This window comes from Carettochelys insculpta, chromosome 19 (assembly GCF_033958435.1).
Source record: "Carettochelys insculpta isolate YL-2023 chromosome 19, ASM3395843v1, whole genome shotgun sequence".
Lineage (NCBI taxonomy): Eukaryota > Metazoa > Chordata > Testudines > Carettochelyidae > Carettochelys > Carettochelys insculpta.
Window position 1 is genome coordinate 5031144 of NC_134155.1, and position 22325 is coordinate 5053468.

The 22325-nt window shown below is 45.9% G+C and overlaps 2 protein-coding genes across 7 annotated transcripts in view; both read left to right on the top strand.

Annotated features, from left to right (window-relative positions):
• Positions 1-6960, top strand: part of VPS53 (VPS53 subunit of GARP complex) — a 103459-nt gene extending 96499 nt beyond the window's left edge. For 4 of the 6 annotated variants that reach the window (XM_075013540.1, XM_075013535.1, XM_075013536.1 and 1 more), the window contains exon 22: positions 292-6959. In XM_075013540.1, the coding sequence (XP_074869641.1) occupies positions 292-462 (171 nt within the window). In that variant the 3' untranslated portion in view covers positions 463-6959. Of the gene's footprint in view, positions 1-291 lie in introns of all 6 variants that reach the window. The other 2 variants (XM_075013539.1, XM_075013537.1) reach the window with 1 other exon arrangement.
• Positions 6961-13781: 6821 nt separating this feature from the next.
• On the top strand, positions 13782-21737 carry RFLNB (refilin B). Its single transcript, XM_075013699.1, has 3 exons — positions 13782-13998; positions 16907-17016; positions 18694-21737. Exons 1-3 carry the CDS (start codon positions 13810-13812, stop codon positions 19022-19024), a joined length of 630 nt encoding a protein of 209 aa, XP_074869800.1. The 5' UTR covers positions 13782-13809; the 3' UTR covers positions 19025-21737.
• Positions 21738-22325: the final 588 nt, after the last annotated feature.

Here is a 22325-nt window from a genome sequence, read left to right on the forward strand (position 1 = left end):
GGGCTTTGGGACTAGAAAAGGCCACTGGGGAAGGGCTGCTCTGGAAGCATGGAGAGCTGCTCCTAAGTGATAGTACTCGCGCTGCTTTCCCTTTCCAGGCTGACTGGGGGAGTTCGGACTTAGCTTTCCTGGGTGCAGAACAGTGGGGTGGCTGTACGCTGCACTGCAGGGCAGGAAGAGGAGACAGATTTGAACCTGTGACTCCAGTTGCTCTTTTCCTACACCCCAGGCCCAGGGGCAATAATGCTGTCGCTTTAGATTGTGATCCCACTGTCCTTTGTCTCTTAACAGGGCCTAAAGAGAAGTGAGCAAAGCAGCATGTTGGAACTGTTCCGCCAGAGGCTGCCCACCCCTCCTTCCGGGGCAGAGAACACTAGCTCCATGTCCCTGGCAGCTCCCACGCCTGAGCAGGAGTCCTCACGAATCCGGAAACTGGAGAAGCTCATCAAAAAGAGACTGTAGGTGAAGAGAAGCAACACCTGCTGCCTGCCTTCCCTCCCCCAGCAACTCCAGCCAGGTCTTGTGCAGGCCCCCCATTACCCTACACTATGTCACTCCGAACAAGCTGCAGAATCACTGCTGGGCCACGAGGTACATTACCCGTATTGCAGTCATGGAGAAGCAGCGTGACTTTGCCAAGGGATGAGTGTTTCCTGGGTCTGTGTCCCTGTGATGGATTAGCCCTGGGGCTTCTCCATGCCCCCAGCGTGCAGGAGGTGCAGTGACTTGGAGGCTGCAGGCTAGGAAAACAATTTGACTGGATAACACCCCAGGTTCGCCAGCTGCCCACGTGATGCTACTCACAGCTCCACGTGGGGTCTCCCAGTGCAGTTTGCTGGCCTGTCCCTGAAAGTGACAAGACACTGTTTCCTCCCCATCAGAGAGCTGCTTATTTCTTTAAAAAGAAGATCCCCTAAAATCTCTGGGTCCTGGGCCCCAGGACTCCAGCAACCTTCTTATAAAAGCCCATGACAGGCCACTGCAACATCTCCTGTGTCAGTAAAACACCAAAGCGAACCTTGATGGGAAGCAAGGAGGGTGAAACCTCTGCGTTCTGAGCAAGTCGCTGGCAAAAATCGTACCTTCCTACTAACAACCCAGCAGCCTCTGCTGCAGCTGATGCTTTCAGGCCAAGTTCTACATCTGCTGAAGCCATCTCTGGCCGCGCATTATTTTCTCCCATGCAGCAGGCTCCCCCGCCCTCTCCAGCCAACCCTACACCTCTCTCCCTGCACCACAAAGGGCTGTTTCTGGAATAAGCCCTCAGAAGCCAAGCATCTAATGATACCATCCCACCATGCTCATGGCCTCCTATTTCCTGCCAGCTGGAACCCAGAATGTAGGTGTGCCTCTTTGGCCCGGTTGCTGCCTGCAGGCAGAGCCACTGGAAATGTTCATTTTAATTATAAGCTGCTGCTGCCAGGGTTTCTTAGCAGGATGGAACTCTCTCGCCAGCCTTGAATGTTAAAGACCTAGTTCTCCACTCGCTTGTGCTGCTGCAGCTTGGAAGGAGTGGCTCCAGATCTGTGCCGGAGGATCGGAGAGGGTAATTGGCCCCAGGCTCACCCAACACAGCTTGTTTGAAAATAACCTGGGTTGCAGTCCAGCTCCATTGGAGTCAGCCACAAAACGTTTGTTCATTTCAGGAGAAACAACACTGCGGTTGATGGGTCTTAATTTAGTGACACAGTCACCTCCTTGTTATCACCACTGGATTTCTTTCCAGCCCCGCCCGCCCCCCCGCCCCCCCCGTAACCTCGCCATATTCGTGCCAGCTGGTGATACAAGACCACAAGGATTTTGGTGGCAAGAGAGTTCAAGTGCAGCCTCTCTTCTGTAATCCATGCTTCCCTGCCCCTTCTGCAGGAGGTTTAGGCATGCAGTGGTTGTATAAGGTGAGGCGTCACTGCAGCTGACTGCAATCGGCTCAGGAGAATCCACAGCACATGCAGTTTGTTTTTCACAGCTGGATTGATTCGGGGACGGCTGTGGGTACAGGTTCATTAGTGCTTGCACCCACTGTCGAGGGCTATGTCGCTCACGTGCGGGAGAGGAAGAACACGCTGCAGATCAAATACCCGCTTATTTGAACCACACGCAAACCTGTGTGTAAAATCAAAAACGGGGGCGAGTTTGTAACACTCGGGAGTGGGGGAGGGGCACCACATGAGAAATGTTCTTGTTGCAGCTGAAAATCTTCCTTGAGTCTAGCTTCATGTTCACCTGTTTGCACTGACCAGTCCCAGCTCGCTCTACCAGCTCTGTCCCATCTGCAGAGAGGGGAGATGGGCTCTTCTCTCAGCTCATTGGAGGTTTCACTGGGATCTCATCCCTGGATTATGGCTTCCACGCTCATGTTTGAGGACACTGGTAGTAACCCCTTGCAACAGTGGGCAATTTGTTTGGCTCCTGTTACAGGTAGAATAGAGATCTGTTAAAAGCTAGAGGTAATTTTAAAAACAAACCTGAAACCGAAACCGAAACCACCCACTGATTTACAGCAGCTCCCATTTCTGGTCAAATAACAAAACGGTTCTAATATGAGCAATACTCTGTACTACTGGCTTTCCTTTAGTTACTAGCTTATTTGACGGGCTGGACCCTGAGTGAAGATTAAATACTCATGAGTCTCAACACTCTCCTGTCCCTCCTGGGGAGACCTTTTTTGGTGTCTGCATCTTGAACAAGTCCAATATTCATGCTGCATCCCTGCATCCTTTTCTTTGCTTTAATTTGCTAATATCCAGCAGGTGGTAAGACAAGGTGCCGAAGTTCTTACGTACGCTGTGTCTAACTCCTTCCCAACATTGTGTAGCGGGTGACCCTGTTTCTTCTGTAGGTTTTAAAAAGTGGACTCAAATATGGATGTTTTGGACTAGTTTCCCATAATTCCCCTTTAACATCTCAAAGTGTCATTCTTGTATGATTATGTACCAGCTTTGAATGAGAAGCTCTGCTCCTCGTTCACTTTTTGTGTTAATAATGGATCTATTCACCCTACGTTTTCCAAAGTCATTGGTGATTTTTGGACTTCCGGCTTGAGACCTTGTCAGTGGCCTGATTCTCAGAAGCTGAATATTTAGTGCTGTTGAAAAATCTGCCCCCGTAAGGTGACTTGAATCCGGCACCCAGTCACTAGTCATTTTTGGAAACATAAACACCAGTGTTTTCCCTTATCAGTCCAATGTGAATGGGACAGTAGATGCTGTGCTTGGGCTGGTAAGGTGTAATTGTGACTTTTTTTCCAAAACTGACCAATCAGCCTGTCCCCTGATAGCTCGTGAGCTGACAGAGGGATAGCGGTAGAATTGGTAATTCAGAAGATACCAATTTTATCTGACCAGAGCTCTTAAAATTAGAAGTGAGCCTTAAATGAGAGTTGAGAGGCAGCGACAAATCTTCACAAGCTCCTAGGTTTGAAACTGCTTTGAATGGTGAGCTGGTGTTACAATGCTAGCAGTCCTGGCAGAGGCAGCTGGACATATACTCTAGGGGGTCTGTATTGCTGAGCAGTGCACCTGAAACGGCGTTAGCAGAGGGAGGGCTTTTTGTAAACTTGGCTGAAAGTGGGTGACAAGCTCCAATTACATGAACATCTGCAACCTTATCAGAAAGCTGTTGGATCGCACCACTTCCCCTACCTGCAGATTATTGTTTCTGACCCTTCTGCTAGTTTTAGAGCCTGCATTCTCAGGGAGCAGTGTTTGCACTTGATACAGATCAGTTTGCAAAGGCTGTGTGTAGACTGCCTTCCCTGAAGAGCAAATAATCAAACCTACTGTGGATTATTAGTTACTACCAAATATCGCGGCCAAACCCTGTAGGAAGGCAGGCTCTTTGCATAGATTCATCATCTGTGTGCTGCACTGGCAACTTCACTTTAGATTAATTTTTTTCTCCCAGTGGAAAAAAAAAGGTCAGGGTGAGTGGATGAAATCTGAACTTCTTCCATATTACTGTATCCAGAAGACTCCACAGTTGTTCTCTGCTGTTCAGAATTCAAGGAAAGGTTAGCAGAAAGCAAACAAAAAAATCAGAAGCATGTTGGAAACCCAGGTGTGTTGAGCTGTACCCTGTAAAGGACAAGTTTGTGTTTCTCTTCCTTGATTTGAAATTTTCATCTCTTGTTCTTGTGTATTTGAGACTGAGGGCTTCTGACACCTACACGTCAGGCGGCTGAGTTGTACATTTTCTGAGGATGAAGTAATCGTATAAAATACCTTTTTAAGTTGTCTGTCCAGGAACTAATTTCTTGATGTATATTGGATTGTGACACTAAAGCTAATTAAGTCATCACTAAAGACCCTCTTTGAGCCTGTGTTATGTAGGACCTTCTGCAGGACTAATTGGATCTCCAGATGGGATCCCCCTTCCCTTTGCATTTGGGGGAAAGGAATCCGAAAGCTGCGTGTGCACCTGCCTATACACACACACGCATGCACTGCACAAAATGCCACCTTTGTCCTGGGGGCGTTTTGACTATGGAAGAATTTTATGTCCCCATCTTTGTACCCACCACTGAGTGTTACCTGATTGGTTTTAAAATCCTCTTGTGCGGAGATCATGGTATAGTTTCATTTCTTCCCCTCTCTTAGCAGACGGGTGTTCCCTCGTGTTAACTTTCCACCACCTCACAGTTTTCTGAGGCTCCAGCCAAGTGACCTTTCGCAGACAATATTTGTGTTTGTAACAGCAGAGCCAATGAGAGATTTTCCCTGTCCAGCCATAAGGGAGGCAGACCAGGAAAGTTAATCTTGTGTTAGTCAATAATTTGATGTAACATCTTTCCTGCTTACCTTCTAGAAGAGACTTCTCTGGGAACCTCTTTATTAATAATGAAATGTTAGTGACTTCTAGAATACAATAGATATTTTCTTTTGCTCTGGTTCATTTACATTTTCCAACATTTCCTCTTGTCCTTCCTTCATCAAGTGATCAGGCTCTGATGTGCGTGTTAAGCAACCCCTTTCACCAAACTTGCAGTGATGAATGTTTCTGTCTGGGTTATATCACATGAGTCATAATGTGTGTGTGTGTGTTTCTCCTGACTGCAGTTTGGGAGGGGTAAGAGGTATTTCTGTCAACAGGCAATTTAAGGCAGGTTGGGTCTTTAACATGCTGTACTTAAATGAGCTGAAATATATTATCTCCAGCTATGTCAAAAGTTGTTTGAAGAAAACACATTCCTCTGTGTGTGAGTGTTACAGGTGGGGCTGGTAGCACCACCTATTGGCTGTTGTTAAGGTTGTCTGACACTTCCCATCAGATTGTTTTCAAGTGTGACACTATAATAAAAAAAAAGCAAACATTATTCTGAGATTTAGCAACAAGAGGTTTGTAAGCTAGACACAAGAAGTAATTCTTCTGTTCTCCTCTGCTCTGATTAGGCCTCTACAGAGTATTGTGTCCAGTTCTGGGCACCATATTTCAGGAAAGAGATGGACAAACTGGAGAAGGTCCAGAGAAGAGCAACAAAAATTATTAAAGATCTAGAAAACAAGAATTATGAGAGAAGATTGAAAGAACTGGGTTGGTTTAGTCTGGATAAAGACTGAGAAGGGGTTATGATGAGAAATATCAAGTACCAAAAGGGTTTTACAGGGAGGAGGGAGAAAAGTTACTCTCCTTAACTCCTGATGATGGGACAAGAAGCAATGGGTTTAAATTGCTTCAAAGGAGGTGTAGGTTGGACATTAGGAAAATCTTCCTGTCAGGGTGGTCAAGCACAGGAATAAATTGGCTAAAGAGGTTGTGGATTCTCCATCAGTGGAAATATTTAAGAGCAGGTTAGAAAAAGACTTTCCAGGGATGGTCTAGATTCTAGATGATGCTTGGCCCTGCCATGAGTGCAGGGGATTGGACTTGATGACCACTTGAAATTCCTTCCAGTTCTATTATTCTATTGCTTATACCTTTGCCAAATTCTAAATGTTGAGGCTGACATTTTCCATGCCCAGGTGTCTGTCACCACCGTGCTGCTATTTATGAAACCCACCAAAGTCTCCTGTATTTCTCTAATGCGGCTCCCAGTAGAGGATGACAGCTTATCCCTGGTGGTAGTTACTCCGTTGGCTCTGCAAGGTGGATCTAAAGGCTCCAACCTTCCTGACAACCCATGTCGGTATTGCTATAGTGCTGCTTTGTGGGCTTTCTCTTTCTTCAGTTTGCTTTTCAAAAAATCTAGGAAGTTGCATGCACGCACGCACACACACAAAAATTAACACTAAAGTTGCAAAGTCAAACACTCAAAAGTTAGGGAATTGCACAACTAATACTTTTTCTGTGCAACCTTAACTCAGCACCCTGCTGTGTGCAATATGAAACCATCTTTCATTACATGATCACTAACTTTTTTCCCCACCTACCACCTTAATTCTGGAATTTCCTAACTTGTGAGTGACTTAATATTGTTCATTGTATGTTGCTGTGTGTGTAATAGTTATGCGGTGGTAGCCATTTGGCTTTTATTAATGAAAGCATGCACAGTGGAATGTCAGCTGCAGTCCTCTGTGATATATTTTGGAAGACAGATTCTCCTGACTTCAGGTTGCGTGAATGTGTTTTAGAGTTCTGTTGCTTGGTTTGTTAACTCATCAAGCTTCAAATAAGAAATTCTGCTTTTGTTTGTGTTGATTTTGTTCTGTCCAAAACACCACAAAACCCATTTTCTACCACTTAAAACGGATCTATGATGAAACTGATTAATCTGCTACAGCACAGGAGGGTGTGAACTAGTTCAGTATTGTTCTGACTCTTGTGTCGAGATGCTCTCACACTGGGTCAGCTCTGAGGCTCTGTGCAGAAGGCTGTGAATCTTGCTTGCTTGATTAAAAAAAAAAAAAGAAGGGCTGCTTTCTTGGGGATCCTTTCTTGTAGAGCCCCCAGAAGGATACTGTTCAGAAAATGAGTCATTCTCATTTAAGGGAAGGAAATAGCGAAATAAAAAATACAGCAAGCGTTTCTGTTAATCTTGCCAAACCCTTTGCTTATTTTCAGCTTTGTTGCCAACAGTCAGTTTCCTGCCTGCAGGTGATGCTTAGTGCCCACAGAGCACTTTATAAGCATTAACTGAGATTCACAAGCACCTGTCTGAGGTAGGTAAATGTTGTGTCCATTTTACAGATGGGGAAGTGGAGGTACAAAAAATCTTGTCTTGTTCAGGGCAACACAGAGAGTCTGTATCACAGCCAGGATTAGAATAGAATTATTGGCTCCTGGCCTCATGCTCAGATGTCACTATGCCACAGTATGTTCTTCATATTGGTTAAAAAGAGGCCATATTAAGTAGCAAACAGAAGGGAGCCACTTGGGGCTATAAGGAATTTGATCCAACTGCTAAAGGGAAGAGTGAGCCACATGCCAGAATCCCAGCGGCTGTCAGAAACCATGGGTGGCAGAGACTGCATCTTCCAACAACGAGTTTAAAGGGTCGGAAAGGTGCTCCACACCAGCAAAGACACACAGAGATTTCTGCATTTTGCAGCAGAGGGAACTGCTGGAAACTGATCAGGACTTCTGATAACTAGGGTCACATGCAATCAATGTTCATGAATGTAATCTACATCTCAGGGGAACAAACATTTATACAACACATGTCCAGTCACCTGCCTTACAGTGTAACTGAGTATGATTTGAGCACCTTACCTTTTTTGCAGTCCATGCTGAGGGGGGAAGAAGCCTGGAATTTCCCATTCTTTGGAAATGATTATTCCATCATTATCAAATAACTCAGATTGCTCCTGGGTTTTTTCCTCATTGATTTTTTTTCCTCTGGACCAGCGTCAGTGTAGCTATTGTGATTACTGATTACGCTCAGAAACATGGCCTGGGTGGAAAATCCCCTGTGGAACCAGCTGGCATTAGAGGAGGTAAGTGAGGTGGGCAAACAAGCTGTTACTTATACATTGTGGCAGAAGAGGCAGATGATTTCGGATGCCCACCTTGAGATGCCCTAAAAGAGCCAGGGTTTCGGAGAGGCTAACAATATGGGCTCCTTTAAAGGGTCTCACAATGGACACCTAAAATTGCTAATGATTTCTAAAAATAATTTCCTTCCCTTCTTACATGGAGTCACAGGAGCCTTTGTGACACATGCTGGAATTGTTTACTTCGCCCAAGATCTCACAAAGCTTTTCCTCTTGGGTTGAAGTTGAATAGTAACTGGATGCTGTGTCCCATCAGCTCTCATGACTTAGTGCTGGGCCATGTCAGCACTTGGATGGGAAACTTTCAAAGACCACCAAGGCACAGGATGAAGGAAGAAAGAGTGGTGTAAAAGGTGTGCTCTGAGTGTATCTTGGATCCAGACCTCCCCTTTAGCACTTTGGTGTCTTTCAGTGGAGGGGTAAAACCTAGGACCTGGTGACTTGTGGTTATTAATGTACGCTTGTCAGAAGAGAGGGTTTTAACTCATATTGCCAGTGGGCTCTGATGTTCTTTTACCTTCTGTCCTAAGTTGGTGTGTAATGTTTGAACAGTTGCTGCATTTAAGTGGTACGTAAATGGCCTCCCAATGCCACTCACATAAGTACTTTGGGATCCTTCAGGGTAAAAGGTGCAATATGAGCACAAAAGACTCTTGTTCCAAACTATCAAAGCAGATTTAGCATTTGATTTACTGGACTTGAGCAAAGAGAAGGCAGGAAACCCAGGACTTGGCTTTCTGCAAGGAGTGAAGGGCTCTTGGGATACTGACACTGGTGGTTTTAGTCACTGTTTACTACAGATGAACCCAAAGGAGCAATCTGGTGTGTTCCTGCTGCATCTCTAGATTCACTCTTTATGCCTGTATTGGCCGCTACTGAGTGGACCAAACTTCTGCATGAAATAAACGTCCTCTCCTGGCAGTTTGGATTCTGTAAATTCAGATTTTTTGAGAGTGGAAATATAGCTTCCTCCCACCCCACCCCCACTACATTCATAAATAATTGTGTGAGCGCCTGGAGCCCTTTTCTCAGTTCGGAAAGGGCTTTTGATGGGAGATTTGGAAGTAAAAGGCGATTTGCTCACACATTGTGAGCGAGACCAGTGTCCTGCCTTGGCTGTATTGAAAACAAATGCAACAAAACGCCTGTCCAGCACTTTTGCTCTGCCCCTGCTGATTTGATTCAGGTTTTAATGTACTTTTTAAAATGCACTTTTCCAGGGAAGACAGACAACCTAATCCCATTTCTTCAAAGGAATGTCAATTCCTTACGGAAGGATCCGGAGTTCCCAGCAGTACTTAGCTGCAAACCACAGACGCCTCTGGCTGAAGGCTCTGTTCTGCTTTTAATTTGGGGAAGTAGAGGAATTCTTTTGAAGGGTTTGGGTTCTCTTGTGCTGGGCCTGTCAGGCTAGACTGTGTGTTACTGTACAGCGACGTGTTTGCTTTGGCTGCCAACAGAGCTTTTCTTTCCTCCACAGGAGTCTTTCCGCCATCAAATCTGATGATGCGGCATGATTATTTATTGAGGATTTTCTGAAAACCATTCTATTAGCCTTAGCACTACAGGAGTTAGGAGGGAAAGCTCTCCAATCTTAAGCCCTGTCTCAGTAGCTGGGGCCACTCAGAAATCCAATTAACCAGACAAGTGCAGGTTATATGAGGCACAATTGTAAATGGAAGTTTGACTTGGAAAGGGCTATAGCATCTACACAAATGTGCACTGCTATAATAAAAATAATGCCTTTAAACGGAGTTAGTGCAGCTTTGGTGAGTAGACTTGCACCTTGGTTTAATCCTGGTTTATATCGATTTAACTTGGTCTTCTAGACCTACAGGGGCAAGCTAAGCTGGTAGACAAAAGGTATTTAAGATAAGTAGAGCCCTGCAAAGATACACAATTGGTATCCACAGCTGCAAAAATGATCTGTGGATATCAACATCCGTATCTACTATATGCAGCAGAACTCTGCAAATTTTCAGCATTCTAGAGACAAAATTTCTATCTGTATCTACAAAAATGAACTGCGGATCCCTGCGTCCATATCCACAGAGGTGGCTACCCAGAGATATAAAGAGGATATCTGCGGATTAGCAAGGCTGTAAATGTTAAGGGTGCCCACAATGGGGTTTGCACCAAATTAACTAATTTTAAAAGAGCACCTATAAGGCCTGGCTTACACCTAAAACTTATAACAATCAGTTCTGTAGCACCTTAAAGACTAACCAGTTTGTTAGGCCATGAGCTTTTATGACTAAGACCCACCTCTTCAGATGGAATAGGCACTCGGAATCTAGGGCACATATAGTAGTGTGTACTCCCAGAATCTGAAGAACTGGGTGTTAGCAACAAAGCTCATGACCAAATAAATTTGTGAGTCTTTAAGTTGCTCCAGGACTGCTTGTTGTTTGTGAAGCTACCCCCAGCACACTAACACAGCTACCCTTCTGAGGCTATGTCTACACTGCAGGGATTTTTTTGTTTTGTTTTTTGGCTGTTGTTTCATCGTTCTAATCTAAGTAAAGTCAGAAAATCGCATTCATGCAGCCTCAGCAGTGGGAAGAGGAGCATTCTCCTTCACAGCCACAGTTCATGCCCATGGCATTGCAAAAGGACCCTTCAGATGAGCAGATAATAGCTGTGCTTTGTTCACATGCATTCCGTTTCCGACCTTGAAGAGGATGAGGGTCGGCAAAAGTAATTCGCAGAGCTGGAGTAATTTTGAGAGAAAAGCCCTTTTCTCAGATTATCTAGTTTCGCTGTGGGAATGCTTGGGGTTTTTCTGGTGTGTTTTGTTTTGTTTTTTTTCCCCCAGAAAAAGTTTTTTGCTTTTTTTTTTTTGTTTTTTTTTTTTTAAAAAAGAAAAACACGCACTGGAGACAAGCCCTGAGACCTAAAGCTTAGGTGACCTAGTTGCATCAGGCAGGGCTGTGAAATTTTCACACCCTGAGCTGCTTAGTGAGATCCACCTAATTCTTGCTGTAGATGGAAGGGATTCCCTTGACAGGGCTACCTGGTCCCCGAGAGGAGGGTTGGCTACATTGACAGATTTTTTTTTCCTCTCAGTATAGGAAGTGTCTATGCTATTGAGCTGCCCCAGCACTAAGGCTGTACTCCTGTAGTACAGACATCCAGAGGTAAAGCAGGGCAACTTCTATGTGCAAGCAAAAGCCTCCTGGGCCCAGATCCCACAAACCCTTAACGCACGTGCCTAACGTCACACGTGTCCCCAGTGGAACTGCTTGCAGGAATAAAGTAAGTGCACAAGTGTTTGCAGGACAGTGGCCTGAACAAGGAGCACCATTTTAGGCTCCGGGCATGCATACCGCTGCCTGCTCTAAACAAATAATGCCACGGGGGGCTTGGAGATTGCTGAAGTTAAAGGAAATCATATCCACTCGACTGCTTATAAACACTTCCCTCTCCACCCCCGCACTCAAATTGAATTATGTAGCTAGACCGGCAGTTCTAGATGGAGTAACCGGAGAGCTGTATTTCCTCTATCCCTCCCAAGCAGTGACAAGTGGGTGTCTGACTTGGAATATTATGCTGCAATCAGCTAGGTGTAGGGTGGCCTCTTAGAACTCCTCCCGTGTGTGTTACGGCAAGGGCCATGTAAACCTAGCTCCAGCTTTGCTGCTTGGAATGACCTCGGCTGGGTGTTCCCAGTCACAGCTGGAAAATGCTGTCCGTCCATGGCTGGCTTTTTTCACGTTTCCATCGTGGTTGCTGAGATTTTCTACAGGGTGAATGTAAACCATTTAAAGCTGGAAGAAAGGTCTAATGCAGCACACCCTGGCTTGAGACCACCTCTGGAGTTCAGTAAACATGCATCCTGGCTCTGTTTTGCCTGTATGGGTTTAAAAAAATGTGACACCAAAGGTAACTAATACCTTGGCAGTTACTTTTCACTCTTGCTTATGAGATTAGTAAATAGGCTGCTCCCTTGGAGTCACAAGATCTGAAATTCATGGCCAAGTGTTTGCATTCACCCACTTCCGCACTGATAAAACCATGGGAGTGACTTTGACCAGCGATAACACAGATGGGTGTCACTTGTGGGTATAAAACTGACTCAGCCCTCTGTTGGCTTGTGCAGGATGTCTGTCTCATCATGCTTAGTGAGACGAATGAATATGGCTGTAAAATGAGGGGATGTAAAGATGCTCACAGCAACTGTAAATTATCCAGGGGGCTTGTGGCCCAGTTTCAGGCAGGGAGTGGTGGCTGCTGGTACGTGACTGCAGTGAGGTGGGAGCTATCAGCCCTTTGGGTACCCAGTAGGCTAGTGTGGGAAAATTCATTTGTTTCCTCCTCTGAAGGAGGCTGCAGGTAGATCAATTCCCCTTCACCTTAACAAATACCTTCATGAAGGGAGGCAGAAGGGTTAGTGTGGTGCTGGAAGGCTGGGCAGGGCTGTGCCCAATGATCCCTCTAATCTTTTCCACCCAGGTGCAGAATAAATTTTTGTGTGCCAAGGCATGTATGAATGTGCACCAGCAGCAGCAAGCAAAAGCCTAGCCATGGGCACTGTGCTAATCAACTGGGGGACAAATGAATCTCTCCTGAGCACCCGCACTGCTGCGCAGCTTATGAGGAACACTGTGGCTCTGAGGGCTGGCTGGCCACTGTAGACAGGATCAGCATTCGATCTTACTTCTCTTCCCAACAAAAGCCAGGACAGATTCATGGAGTGGGACTGCCGGGTAGCTGCATTAGCACAGGATTCCTACTTCCTCTCGTGTGCACATTGGCTGTCGGTCTCATTCCCACTCTCTGAAAGTCCTGACCCAGTGTGGGGCAGGTGGAGATACCCTGGAGCTTTCCTAATGACTTCAGGAATAAGGGGACTTGCATGGAACCAAGGAAGTTGATGGGGATACATCTATACTTCCAGGGGGCTGGTGTGCCATGATCAACCTTCCAGGGATCGATTTTTGCCACGTGTGAAGATGTGGCAAAATCAATCTCTGGGCTCAGCTGTCAACCATGGTATTCCAGGCTGATGTGTAGACTAAGGGATGTGGCAGGAGCCTGAAGATGCCTGGTCTACATCAGGGAAGAAAGTCGATCCTGATATGTTGATTCTAGCTATGCTAATGGGGGGATAGAATTGCATATCTGGGGCCGACTTTGACCCCTAGTGTAGACCAGGCCTAGGAGAATTTCTCCCGTGGACCTCTCCCTGTGGGGGCCAAGACAAAATCGATGTAAGATACTCTGACTCTAGCTAGGAACATTGTATGGCTAGAGTCAGCGTAGTTTATAAGGATTTCCTCCGGGTGTATGCCTGGCCTGGGCCTCGTGAGCAATATTCCCTCCAACACTTTCCCTTCCTGGGCAGAACATAATTGTTCAGGGCCCTGAGATGCGGCTAGTGTGCACCACCCGCAGCCACACAACCTGCCCAGCAGTGGGTGGCATTGGAATCGTGCCCAGCGGCTGCCAAGTGCCCAGCTTACAGGGAGCCTGCCCCGTAGCCCAGTGCAAGGGGGGAACAGCGCAGGGGTTTGAGCATTGGCCTGCTGCACCCAGGGCTGTGAGCGCAGCCCCTGAGGGGACCATTTAAGGTTCAGGGCCAATGGCTTTAAAAAGCACCTCTGGCTTTTTCTGGGTGCTTTCCCCGCGCCTTGGGGGGTGGGGAGCCGCGCGGAGAGCCGGCCGGGCGAGGCACCGCGCGGCGCTGGGGCCCCGGCACCCGCGGACATTCGGGGCTGGCCACGTGCTGCGCCGCAGGCTCTTACCGCACGGGAAGCGCCGTCGCTCTCCTGGCTGCGGGGCGGGACGCCGCGGCCCCGCCCGCTCCAATCGCCTGGCCGGGGGCGGGCCCTGCTGCCCAGCGGCCGACGGGCCAGGAGCGCCTCCAGTGCTGCCGGCCAGGGCCATGGTGGGGACGCTGGCGCTGCCCGAGGGGCCCGAGCCGCTGGATAGGAAGCGGCGCGGCGAGCGGGTGCTGGACAGCCCCGACTCCGGCCTGCCGCCTAGCCCTAGCCACTGGCTGCTGGCCGCCGGCCCCGAGCGCGCCGCGCCCCCCGGGCTGCCGGAGCCGGACGCCGCGGGCCGGGCGCCGCCGGTGAGTATCGCGCTCCCCTGGCAGCGGTGTGAGCGCGTGGGGATGGGGGCTGCTAGGGGGCGTATGGGCCATGCACCGCGTACCGGGACCCGGAGGCTGCGGGGAGAGTGCATGGAGATACGCACGGGGCAGCGGGTGCCGCTGGGGGTAGGTGAGGTGCCTGCCCGGGGTTGTGCTGGTGGCACCTGGTCCAGGCTGTGAAGATTCTCCCTCTTGATGGTTGTGCATCCCCCCACCGTCTGTGCTTTACCCGGAGTGGCTGCCCCACTCGGTATGTCCCCGGGGGCAGCGCACAACGCGGATGACTGGCGATCCCCGTGCACCGGCAGCTTTCCTCCTCCGCCTGTCTCCTCTCCGCAAAGATGCGGCTCCTGCCTGCAGAGTGATGCAATTCTTTGGCTCTGCTGCTAAGCAGAGTAGACAGAAAACCAGGTCAGGAACACTCGTGTGCTTCTTCGAAACAAAAGCAGCCAAGTAGCACTTTAAAGACTAGCGAAATGGTTTATTAGGTGAGCTTTCGTGGGACAGACCCACTTCTTCAGACCAGGACAGACTCAATATTTAAGGCACAGAGAAGCAAAAACAGTAAGCAAGGAGGACAAATCAGAAAAAGATGATCAAGGTGAGCAAATCAGAGAGTGGAGGGGTGGGGGGAAGGTCAAGAATTAGACTGAGCCAAGTATTCAGACGAGCCCCTGTAGTGACTCAGAAAGTTCCCATCACGATTTAAAGCATGTGTTAATGTGCCAAATTTGAATATAAAAGCCAGCTCGGCTGCTTCTCTTTCCAGAACGGTGCGATAATTCTTCAGTAACACACATACCTTTAGGTCATTGACAGAATGCCCCATTCCATTCAAATGTTGACTAACTGGTTTGTGGATCTGGAGTGGTTTGATGTCTATTTTGTGCCCGTTGACCCTTTGTCTAAGGGAGTTAGAAGTCTGTCCAATACACAAAGCATCTGGGCATTGTTGGCACATGATGCCATATATGATGTTAGTAGAGGAGCATGAGAAAGTGCCCGTGATTCTGTGAGTAACCTGGTTAGGTCCAGTGATGGTATTTCCAGAGAAGATATGTGGACAAAGCTGGCAGCAGGCTTTGTTGCAGGGAAAGGTTCCAGGACTGGTGTTCCTGGGGTATAGACTGTGGCTGTTAGTGAGGATCCTCATGAGGTTGGGAGGTTGTCTGTAGGAGAGAACAGGCCTGTCACCCAGGGCCTTCTGGAGTGTAGCATCCCGATTAACAGTAGGTTGTAGGTCTTTAATAATTCGTTGCAGTGTGCTTCTTGTCTGCTTGTGGGGCACAGATATGCCCTGAGTTCTGGGCTCCAGCGCTCTCACCCCTCTGGCTAGAGGCACAGCAGAGGCTGGAAAGTTTGTTCCACTTGGTGTCTGTCTGTGCCTCTCTAGGGAACTGCCCCTATGCTCTATAGCTAGTCCATGCATCTCCCAAAGCCAGAGAGCTGGGGGTTAGGGTGGGGTCCTGCCATGGCGGGAAGGCTGGGTTGTCGAGCTGTCTGCACACCAGATGGTATCTGTCCTTTCCGAGCCCTGGGACTACATTTATGAACTTAATCACATCAGAGTTGCAGCTGGAACTGCCACAAATTTTCACCCAGAATAATGCATTTAAGCAAGAAAAGTTGAAAACAAGTGACCTGACCTCCCCTTTACCCTAGAATGGCTGTGTAATTTATCTGTGCAGTGGCCCTACCCACAGAGTGCCCCACCCATCACGTACTTGGCATGAGGGAAATGCCGACATCAATAGCAGGGGTGGGTGGTGGAATTGTAGAATCGTGAAACTGAGTTACTCATTTACAACACCTCCCAGCTTCCCGCCTGTGAGAGGAATTGCACAGGGCCTCTCAAACACAGGCTGTCTGCAGTCATTTTCCGCCAGGCCTTTTTGAAGGTCTGTCGCACGCTTGTCATTTGCCAGAGTGAAAGCTGCAAACTGGCATCAGCAGGTTGCCCTTAGAATACTAACTAGCCTGGGCTCCAGGAGTGAATTTGGGGCTCCAATTTTTCCAAAGGTGCTGAGTGCTTGCAACACATTGATTCCACTTGCTGTTCGCGGAGCTTGTTAACTTCTGAAAATCAGGTATTTTACTGTAGCTGGTGGACACTTCATTGGCTTGACCACATCAAAGAAAATGCAGGGAAAATGGAGAACAGCATAGAAGGGTCATAGCTTGAACAATAGGTTTTTGTAACATCTCAGCTCTGGGAATGCTCCTTTAAGAGAAGCAGGATTGGTCCTTAAATACAGCCTGTTTGAAGGTAACTCCAGCAGGTCACTCTTCTTCTTTCCTAGCTAAGGGGGCCTTGGCAGAAAGGGAAGCACCTTGCTGTTCATTTGGTTCCCTCAGAGAGGAGACGGGGAACTTCTCCATTCCAAGCTAGGAATAGAGGTTCCCCTTTCCTGTGGTCCACATACATACTGGACACAGCTGAGCTTGAGAAATAGGGAGCTGGGAAGGCTGTTCCTGAGTCCATGCAACTTAATAACCCATGAAGGTTTCTGTTGCATTTTAGGTACAGATTTAACTGATGAATCCAGTCTTGAGAGGTTTCATGCACACTTTGCAAAATATGTATGATAAAATAACCAAGCATAAATCCACGTGGCAGACGTTCCATGCCGTGTAACCCTGTACTACTTACGGAGGACATACCCCGGATTCCAGCCCCTTGCAGTATGGATGCCCCAGAATTACCGGTCACACCTATTGTGTAAATACGTGGGTCTCAATAGAATTCAATAGAGCAGTCAGTCATTTACAGATTCTGTTTTGGATAATGATAACCTTGTCCATGACATAAGTGGTGACTAAATAAACACCCCCTCTTGGGATAGTAATAAATCGGTATATTAAAGGAACTTTTTTTGCCTTTTTGCAGAATGCTGTGTTGTCCCCCAGTGCTCTGCCCACCGGCTGCCCTGCAAGGTTATGCCCTTTATCCTTTGGTGAAGGAGTTGAGTTTGATCCCCTGCCACCAAAGGAAATAAGGTAAATACAATCAGTTTTAAACATCCCCTTCCTTGGGGTGTATAAAGCCATTAATATTTAACAATTACTGTGCAAAGGAGCCTTAGGATTTACTAATTTGTCCCTTAGATACAAGCTCAATTATTTGTAGGACCGTATCATTCCACTGGGCTAGGACATTCCTTATGCCCTTACCCAGCCCTTTGCAAAGGAATGCTGCCTCTTCTAACCACCTAGTAGAAGGCTATTCAGGGGAAGTTGTCCCTTGTCTATTTATTATGTTTCACAGTTCAATGTACCCTTGTTAAATCTTATGTTCTGTGTAACCACTTGAAAGGTAATCATAAGCAAAGATTTTTAAAGGGAAGAGATTTCTAAAAGGTTTTATTAGGGGAAAGGAATTCTACTTTCGAGAACTGATGGTTTTATAGCAGAGTGCTCTGTCTTACCAACAAGAGCTAATCCTGTGAATTGGAGGGAAAAGCTAATATTTAGAGAGGTGGAATTTTTTAAATTCTGCCTCTTTCAAAGAATATTAATTATTCCTTTAGACATAATTTTATGGAGCAAAAATGAACAAAGTTCCCTTTCTATAGCAGTGCAGGCAGAGGTAGAACAGCACGATAGATCAAACAGCAGGCTGATAGATGGGAGAGGTAAATATTTTTGATTATTGCTGAAAAAGGATTCAGTCCTGAGGTTACAAGTATCAGAAGAGCAGTCGTGTTAGTCTGTATCCGCGAAAACGAGAACTCCTGTGGCACCTTATAGACTAACATGCATCTGATGAAGTGAGTCTTTGCCCACAAAAGCTTTTGCTCCAATATATCTGTTAGTCCTGAGGTTGAAATTGATGCTTGGTACCATGCAGTATCAGGCCCCAAAATGCTAGGGGGTGAAGTAGAGAGAGAATTTTTTTCAGTGCACACAGGCTTCCAGTCCTATCTTACATTACAAAACCAGACATTCTTGATATTAATTTTCATATCAGAAGCGCTCAGTTCACTAATTGTATTATTTTCTTCCAGTCAAGTCCATGCTGGTTTTAATCATGAAACCAAGTGCGTATGATTGATCGCATTTGCCTTGGCTGTTGACTCTCAAGCTGGGGAAGGATAAAGAACCCCAACCAGACTCTTTATGAGTAAGGATACAGAAAGCATCATATGCTTCCATGGGAGGAGCAAGCAGTTAGCACATTATGAAAATCAGGCCACTTACTCAGGGAGTCTTAACATGGATCTAGGTGCCTGGCTGGTTTGAAAAAGGTTGTGTAGGACCACAGGGCTAAGATGGTTAAAGTGATGGAGTTTCTGGAAATGCCAGTAAAAGAGGTACCCTGCCTAGTACTGGCACTTGGACAAACAGTGAAAATGCCAAGTGTGGTTTTCCTCTATCCTTAAATGGAAAGCAGATATCAGCGGGAAGGTAGATCATTTAAATATAATGTCTTTGCCCTGTGAGCACTGGCTGCTGGAACAAAGTGAGGTTCATGCCAGTATTCCCTGTATGCCAACCAGGAGAGACTAAGGTGCCACCCAGCTAGTTTCCAGAGCTCCCACAGCTGGCAGTATGTGTTTCTATTATGGTGAACATCTGCACATGCCTTGCTGCACATAACAAAATGTATTCCACTCCTGGATAGAAGAAATTAGGGGGAACACTGGGTCACATTGGGGTCTCATTTGTGTGTTTCAGGTACACCTCCTCAGTGAAGTATGATTCAGAAAAGCACTTCATCGATGATGTCTATATGCCAGTGGGGTTAGGCATATCCTCGTGCAGCCAAACAGTTGTTTGCATCCCCGATTGCACGTGGCGCAGTTACAAAGCCGAGGTCCACTTTGAGCCACGGAACAAACCCCTGCGTTTCACCAGCACCACCATCGTCTACCCAAAGCACACCAAAACTGTATATACCACCACTCTGGATTACAACTGCAGGAAGTCTATACGGCGGTTCTTGTCCAGCATAGAGCTGGAGTCTGCAGAATACCCTGGGAATGATTACCTCCTGGATGGCTGCTAACTGACATTTGTCTCTCTTGCTATGATTCGTCCTAGTCCCTTTCTATTGTACTGTACTAACTCTCCACTAGCTAAAGTGGGTTTAAAAAAAAAATTGCCCAGTCATGCTAAGGGAACATTACCTGTTGCTACCTCTGTCCCAGCTTAAAAATTCAGCTTTAAGCATCCATATGGTCTGCGAGTAATTTTCTACGGGAATTTAGTGTTTCAAGGTATCAGTTGATCCTCCTTTAGAGCTTACGATTCCCTCTCCTGCTCCCAAGTTGCAGTAATCAAAGGAAAATAAGGGAAATGTTTCCAAAGAGGAAAAGTTAATTACTCTTTCCCAGAGAAAGGGAGAGTCCAGGATCGTGGAAAAATGTATTTTACTCTTCATGATGATGTGTAAAACCAATGACAATTCTCTTGTTGCAGAAAATCTAGCAGATAATTCAGCCACTTGTAAACAGAGAGCCATAATTAATTTCAGCTTTGGTCACAAGACCTCCTATTTCCTGGTGAAGCAGAAGGTGCTGACATCCTTTGGCATAGGCTAGCTGATGGGAAATCCAGAATTTGATAGTTAAGCAGATGTCTTTAATCACATTCAAGCCTGTTTTTAAAGATGTTCCTTTAAAGTGGGGAAAAGGGAGTTTTGATTATAGTAAGAGTTAATTTTCATTTGGGTAGCTGTAGAGAAGGAACTGGCAGAGAAGGAACCGGGTCATCTTTCTTCAGGCTCCCTGTCTGGGTGATCTTACAGAACATCTTGTGTACTTCTCAGTTAAGTAACCCTGCCTCAGACTTGAGCAACAGCTTGTCAGTGCAGAGATACTAGAATATGCAGGCACTGTACTATAACATGTAGTGAAGAATATTAAGCAGAAAACTATATTTAAGGGGTGATGAATTTTGGAATCCCAAATATAGACATCACAATGGTTTCAAACTGCTAGTAGCTGGTGTGTACTAACACTGGCCCTGTTCCTTGCTGAAGTGGAGCTGCAATAGTGAGAGAATGTTAGAAAATCCAGTGTGGAGGTCATGAAATAGAAGTAGAATTCTGGGAATCCGGGAGTGGTTTGCCAAAGAAGGTACTGATCATGACAAAGGGAATGTAAAACTGTCAGTTGGTTAGACCTACAGCCATGCCTGCGAGTTCCATGTTGGACTTCACAAAGATCATTATTTTAAGCTTTTGATCTGATAGCTTGGATGATTTCACTGAGGAAAAGAAGGTCTGCCATACCAGCAGCTCTCTGAGCAACCCTGCAGTAACAAATCAGAATGCATTTTAGCTGGTGGGCACTGCAAAGTGGTGGGGGAGGTGCAGGAGAGAGGTGGGGAGAATAAAAACTTCAAATATTCTTAACCTGTACCTTGACATTGTCTTTGTCACACTTTCATGCACTTTAACCAAACAAAGCCACCAAAATTGTTTCTTTGTTGAAACTGAGGAATGCAGCCTAGAAAGCATATGCTTTTGAAGATGTGGCTTATACTCTTCCTGGGTGTACTAGTGAATTATGCATGATCCATAGATGCCAGATCATGTATTTTTATGTCTATCTAGCCACTGTTGTTTTTGTTTAAAAGAAAAAAAAAAAAGCTGATACTCAGCTGCCTTCCCCCAATCAGCCAGTCCCATGGCTGGGGCTGCTGAGATGCCAGTACTCAGTACCAGCAAAAAAAAGGCACTCTATTTATCCATCCCCTCCTCCCTTCCTTCTCCCCACAAACTCCTTGGGTCCAAAATTCACCTCTCTGCAGAGCACCAGCTCAAGACCTGCTCTCAAAAGGGGCCATATTTAGGGCACAGAGACAAGATCAAATGTCAGTGGAGAGAAAGGAATGCAGAATATGTGCAGGTTCGAGATTATTATTGGGGTTGCAATAAGATCATTCATATGTTACAAATGGCTTCTGCAGAGGTATACCTTGACTTTGGTACAAATGGTATATTCTGCAGTGTGGTACTAGTGAAAGCTGAATGATTCGAGACTGGAAGTGCAAAGGAAGAGTGGGATTTGTTTTTGTTTTTAACCTATTTATTCACTTGAATCAGGAATTCCTTTAATCTTTGTTTTCCTGCTCTGTAAACCCAGATGTGTTAAAACATTTCCAAGGTGTTCAAATAGCCATACCCACAAGAGATTATGGGTATGGGAATTCTGACCCAACCTTTAACTTGTGTAACCCCACTGAAGCTACTGGGGCTGCATGGGATGTGAATTGGGACCAGAACTACCAACGTGGGTAGCATAGCTAGTGCCAAACGTGTTTGAATACAGTCTGTCCTATTTAAGAAATGCTAATTACATTCCCACTAAGACCATTCCTTAAGAGTTTGCCAAAAGTGCACTTATGCAGGGCATAAGCCAAGCTCTGTATGTAGAGGTTTCAGACATAACTTCTCCTGTGAACAGGTTATTTTATTATTGCTAGGTAGTTTTATTTTAGAATTGTAACCAGTACCTGTTCCAAGTTAAATTAGAAATAATTCTTACACTATGATTTAAGACACATGCTTTAAAAACACAGATTTCTTGATATTTCTCTTCAAAAAGATGTAACTGCTGGAAAATGCTTTTTAAAAAAAATCAGGTTACTATACTTCAAGACCCTGGTTATCATGATGCAAGATCCGAAATGTTCTGCTGTCTGTATGTCACATGATTTCTGCCCCCCTTTCAATTTGCTTTTTGTCATTTAACTAGTAATAAATTATATGAAAACCATAATTGTAGGGAAGTGTCTCTTTAATTCAAGCCTTATTGGTTATTTATTGGTCTTAAATGCAAACTAGAATCACAAATGGATGGCTCATCTCTGCTGCACTAACTCTGGATGGCGAGTGCTACTACTGAAATTAGTGGGTGAGTACCATGTGGAAGCATTAGATATAATTTATTATACTATTTACTTAGCACTAAAGACAATTATATTCAGCTGATCTTAGATCCTTGGTTTCTTCTATCAGTCTTGATTGCTGCTAGATTCTCTAATAAGCCATATGGCTTCATGTGTTCAATAAGACACTTGAAAATGTGCTTTGAAGACATTTAAAGCCTCTCCAGGGCATGTATTTGAATTTTACATCTGGTACTGTGAGTTTTGGTTTCTGATATGTATTTTGGCACATACCGCAAACAAACCCATTGTTGTATTCTAATGAACTGACTATTCAAATCGACAAAACACTCTCTTTTTATTATGGATTTTTAAAGGGGGAGGTGTGGAGTTCAGGTGCTCAGATGCCACAGTGATGGGTCCAGTATATAAACATGAGTAGAATTTATTATATATTGAACTAAAAAATGTTT

What these genes read in the sequence shown, in the direction of transcription:
- RFLNB (XM_075013699.1), top strand. Translation starts at nt 13,810, where the DNA reads ATGGTGGGGACGCTGGCGCTGCCCGAGGGGCCCGAGCCGCTGGATAGG. An exon ending in CCGCGGGCCGGGCGCCGCCG is followed by an intron (nt 13,999 to 16,906) that starts GTGAGTATCGCG and finishes GCCTTTTTGCAG; the next exon opens with AATGCTGTGTTGTCCCCCAG. An exon ending in CTGCCACCAAAGGAAATAAG is followed by an intron (nt 17,017 to 18,693) that starts GTAAATACAATC and finishes TGTGTGTTTCAG; the next exon opens with GTACACCTCCTCAGTGAAGT.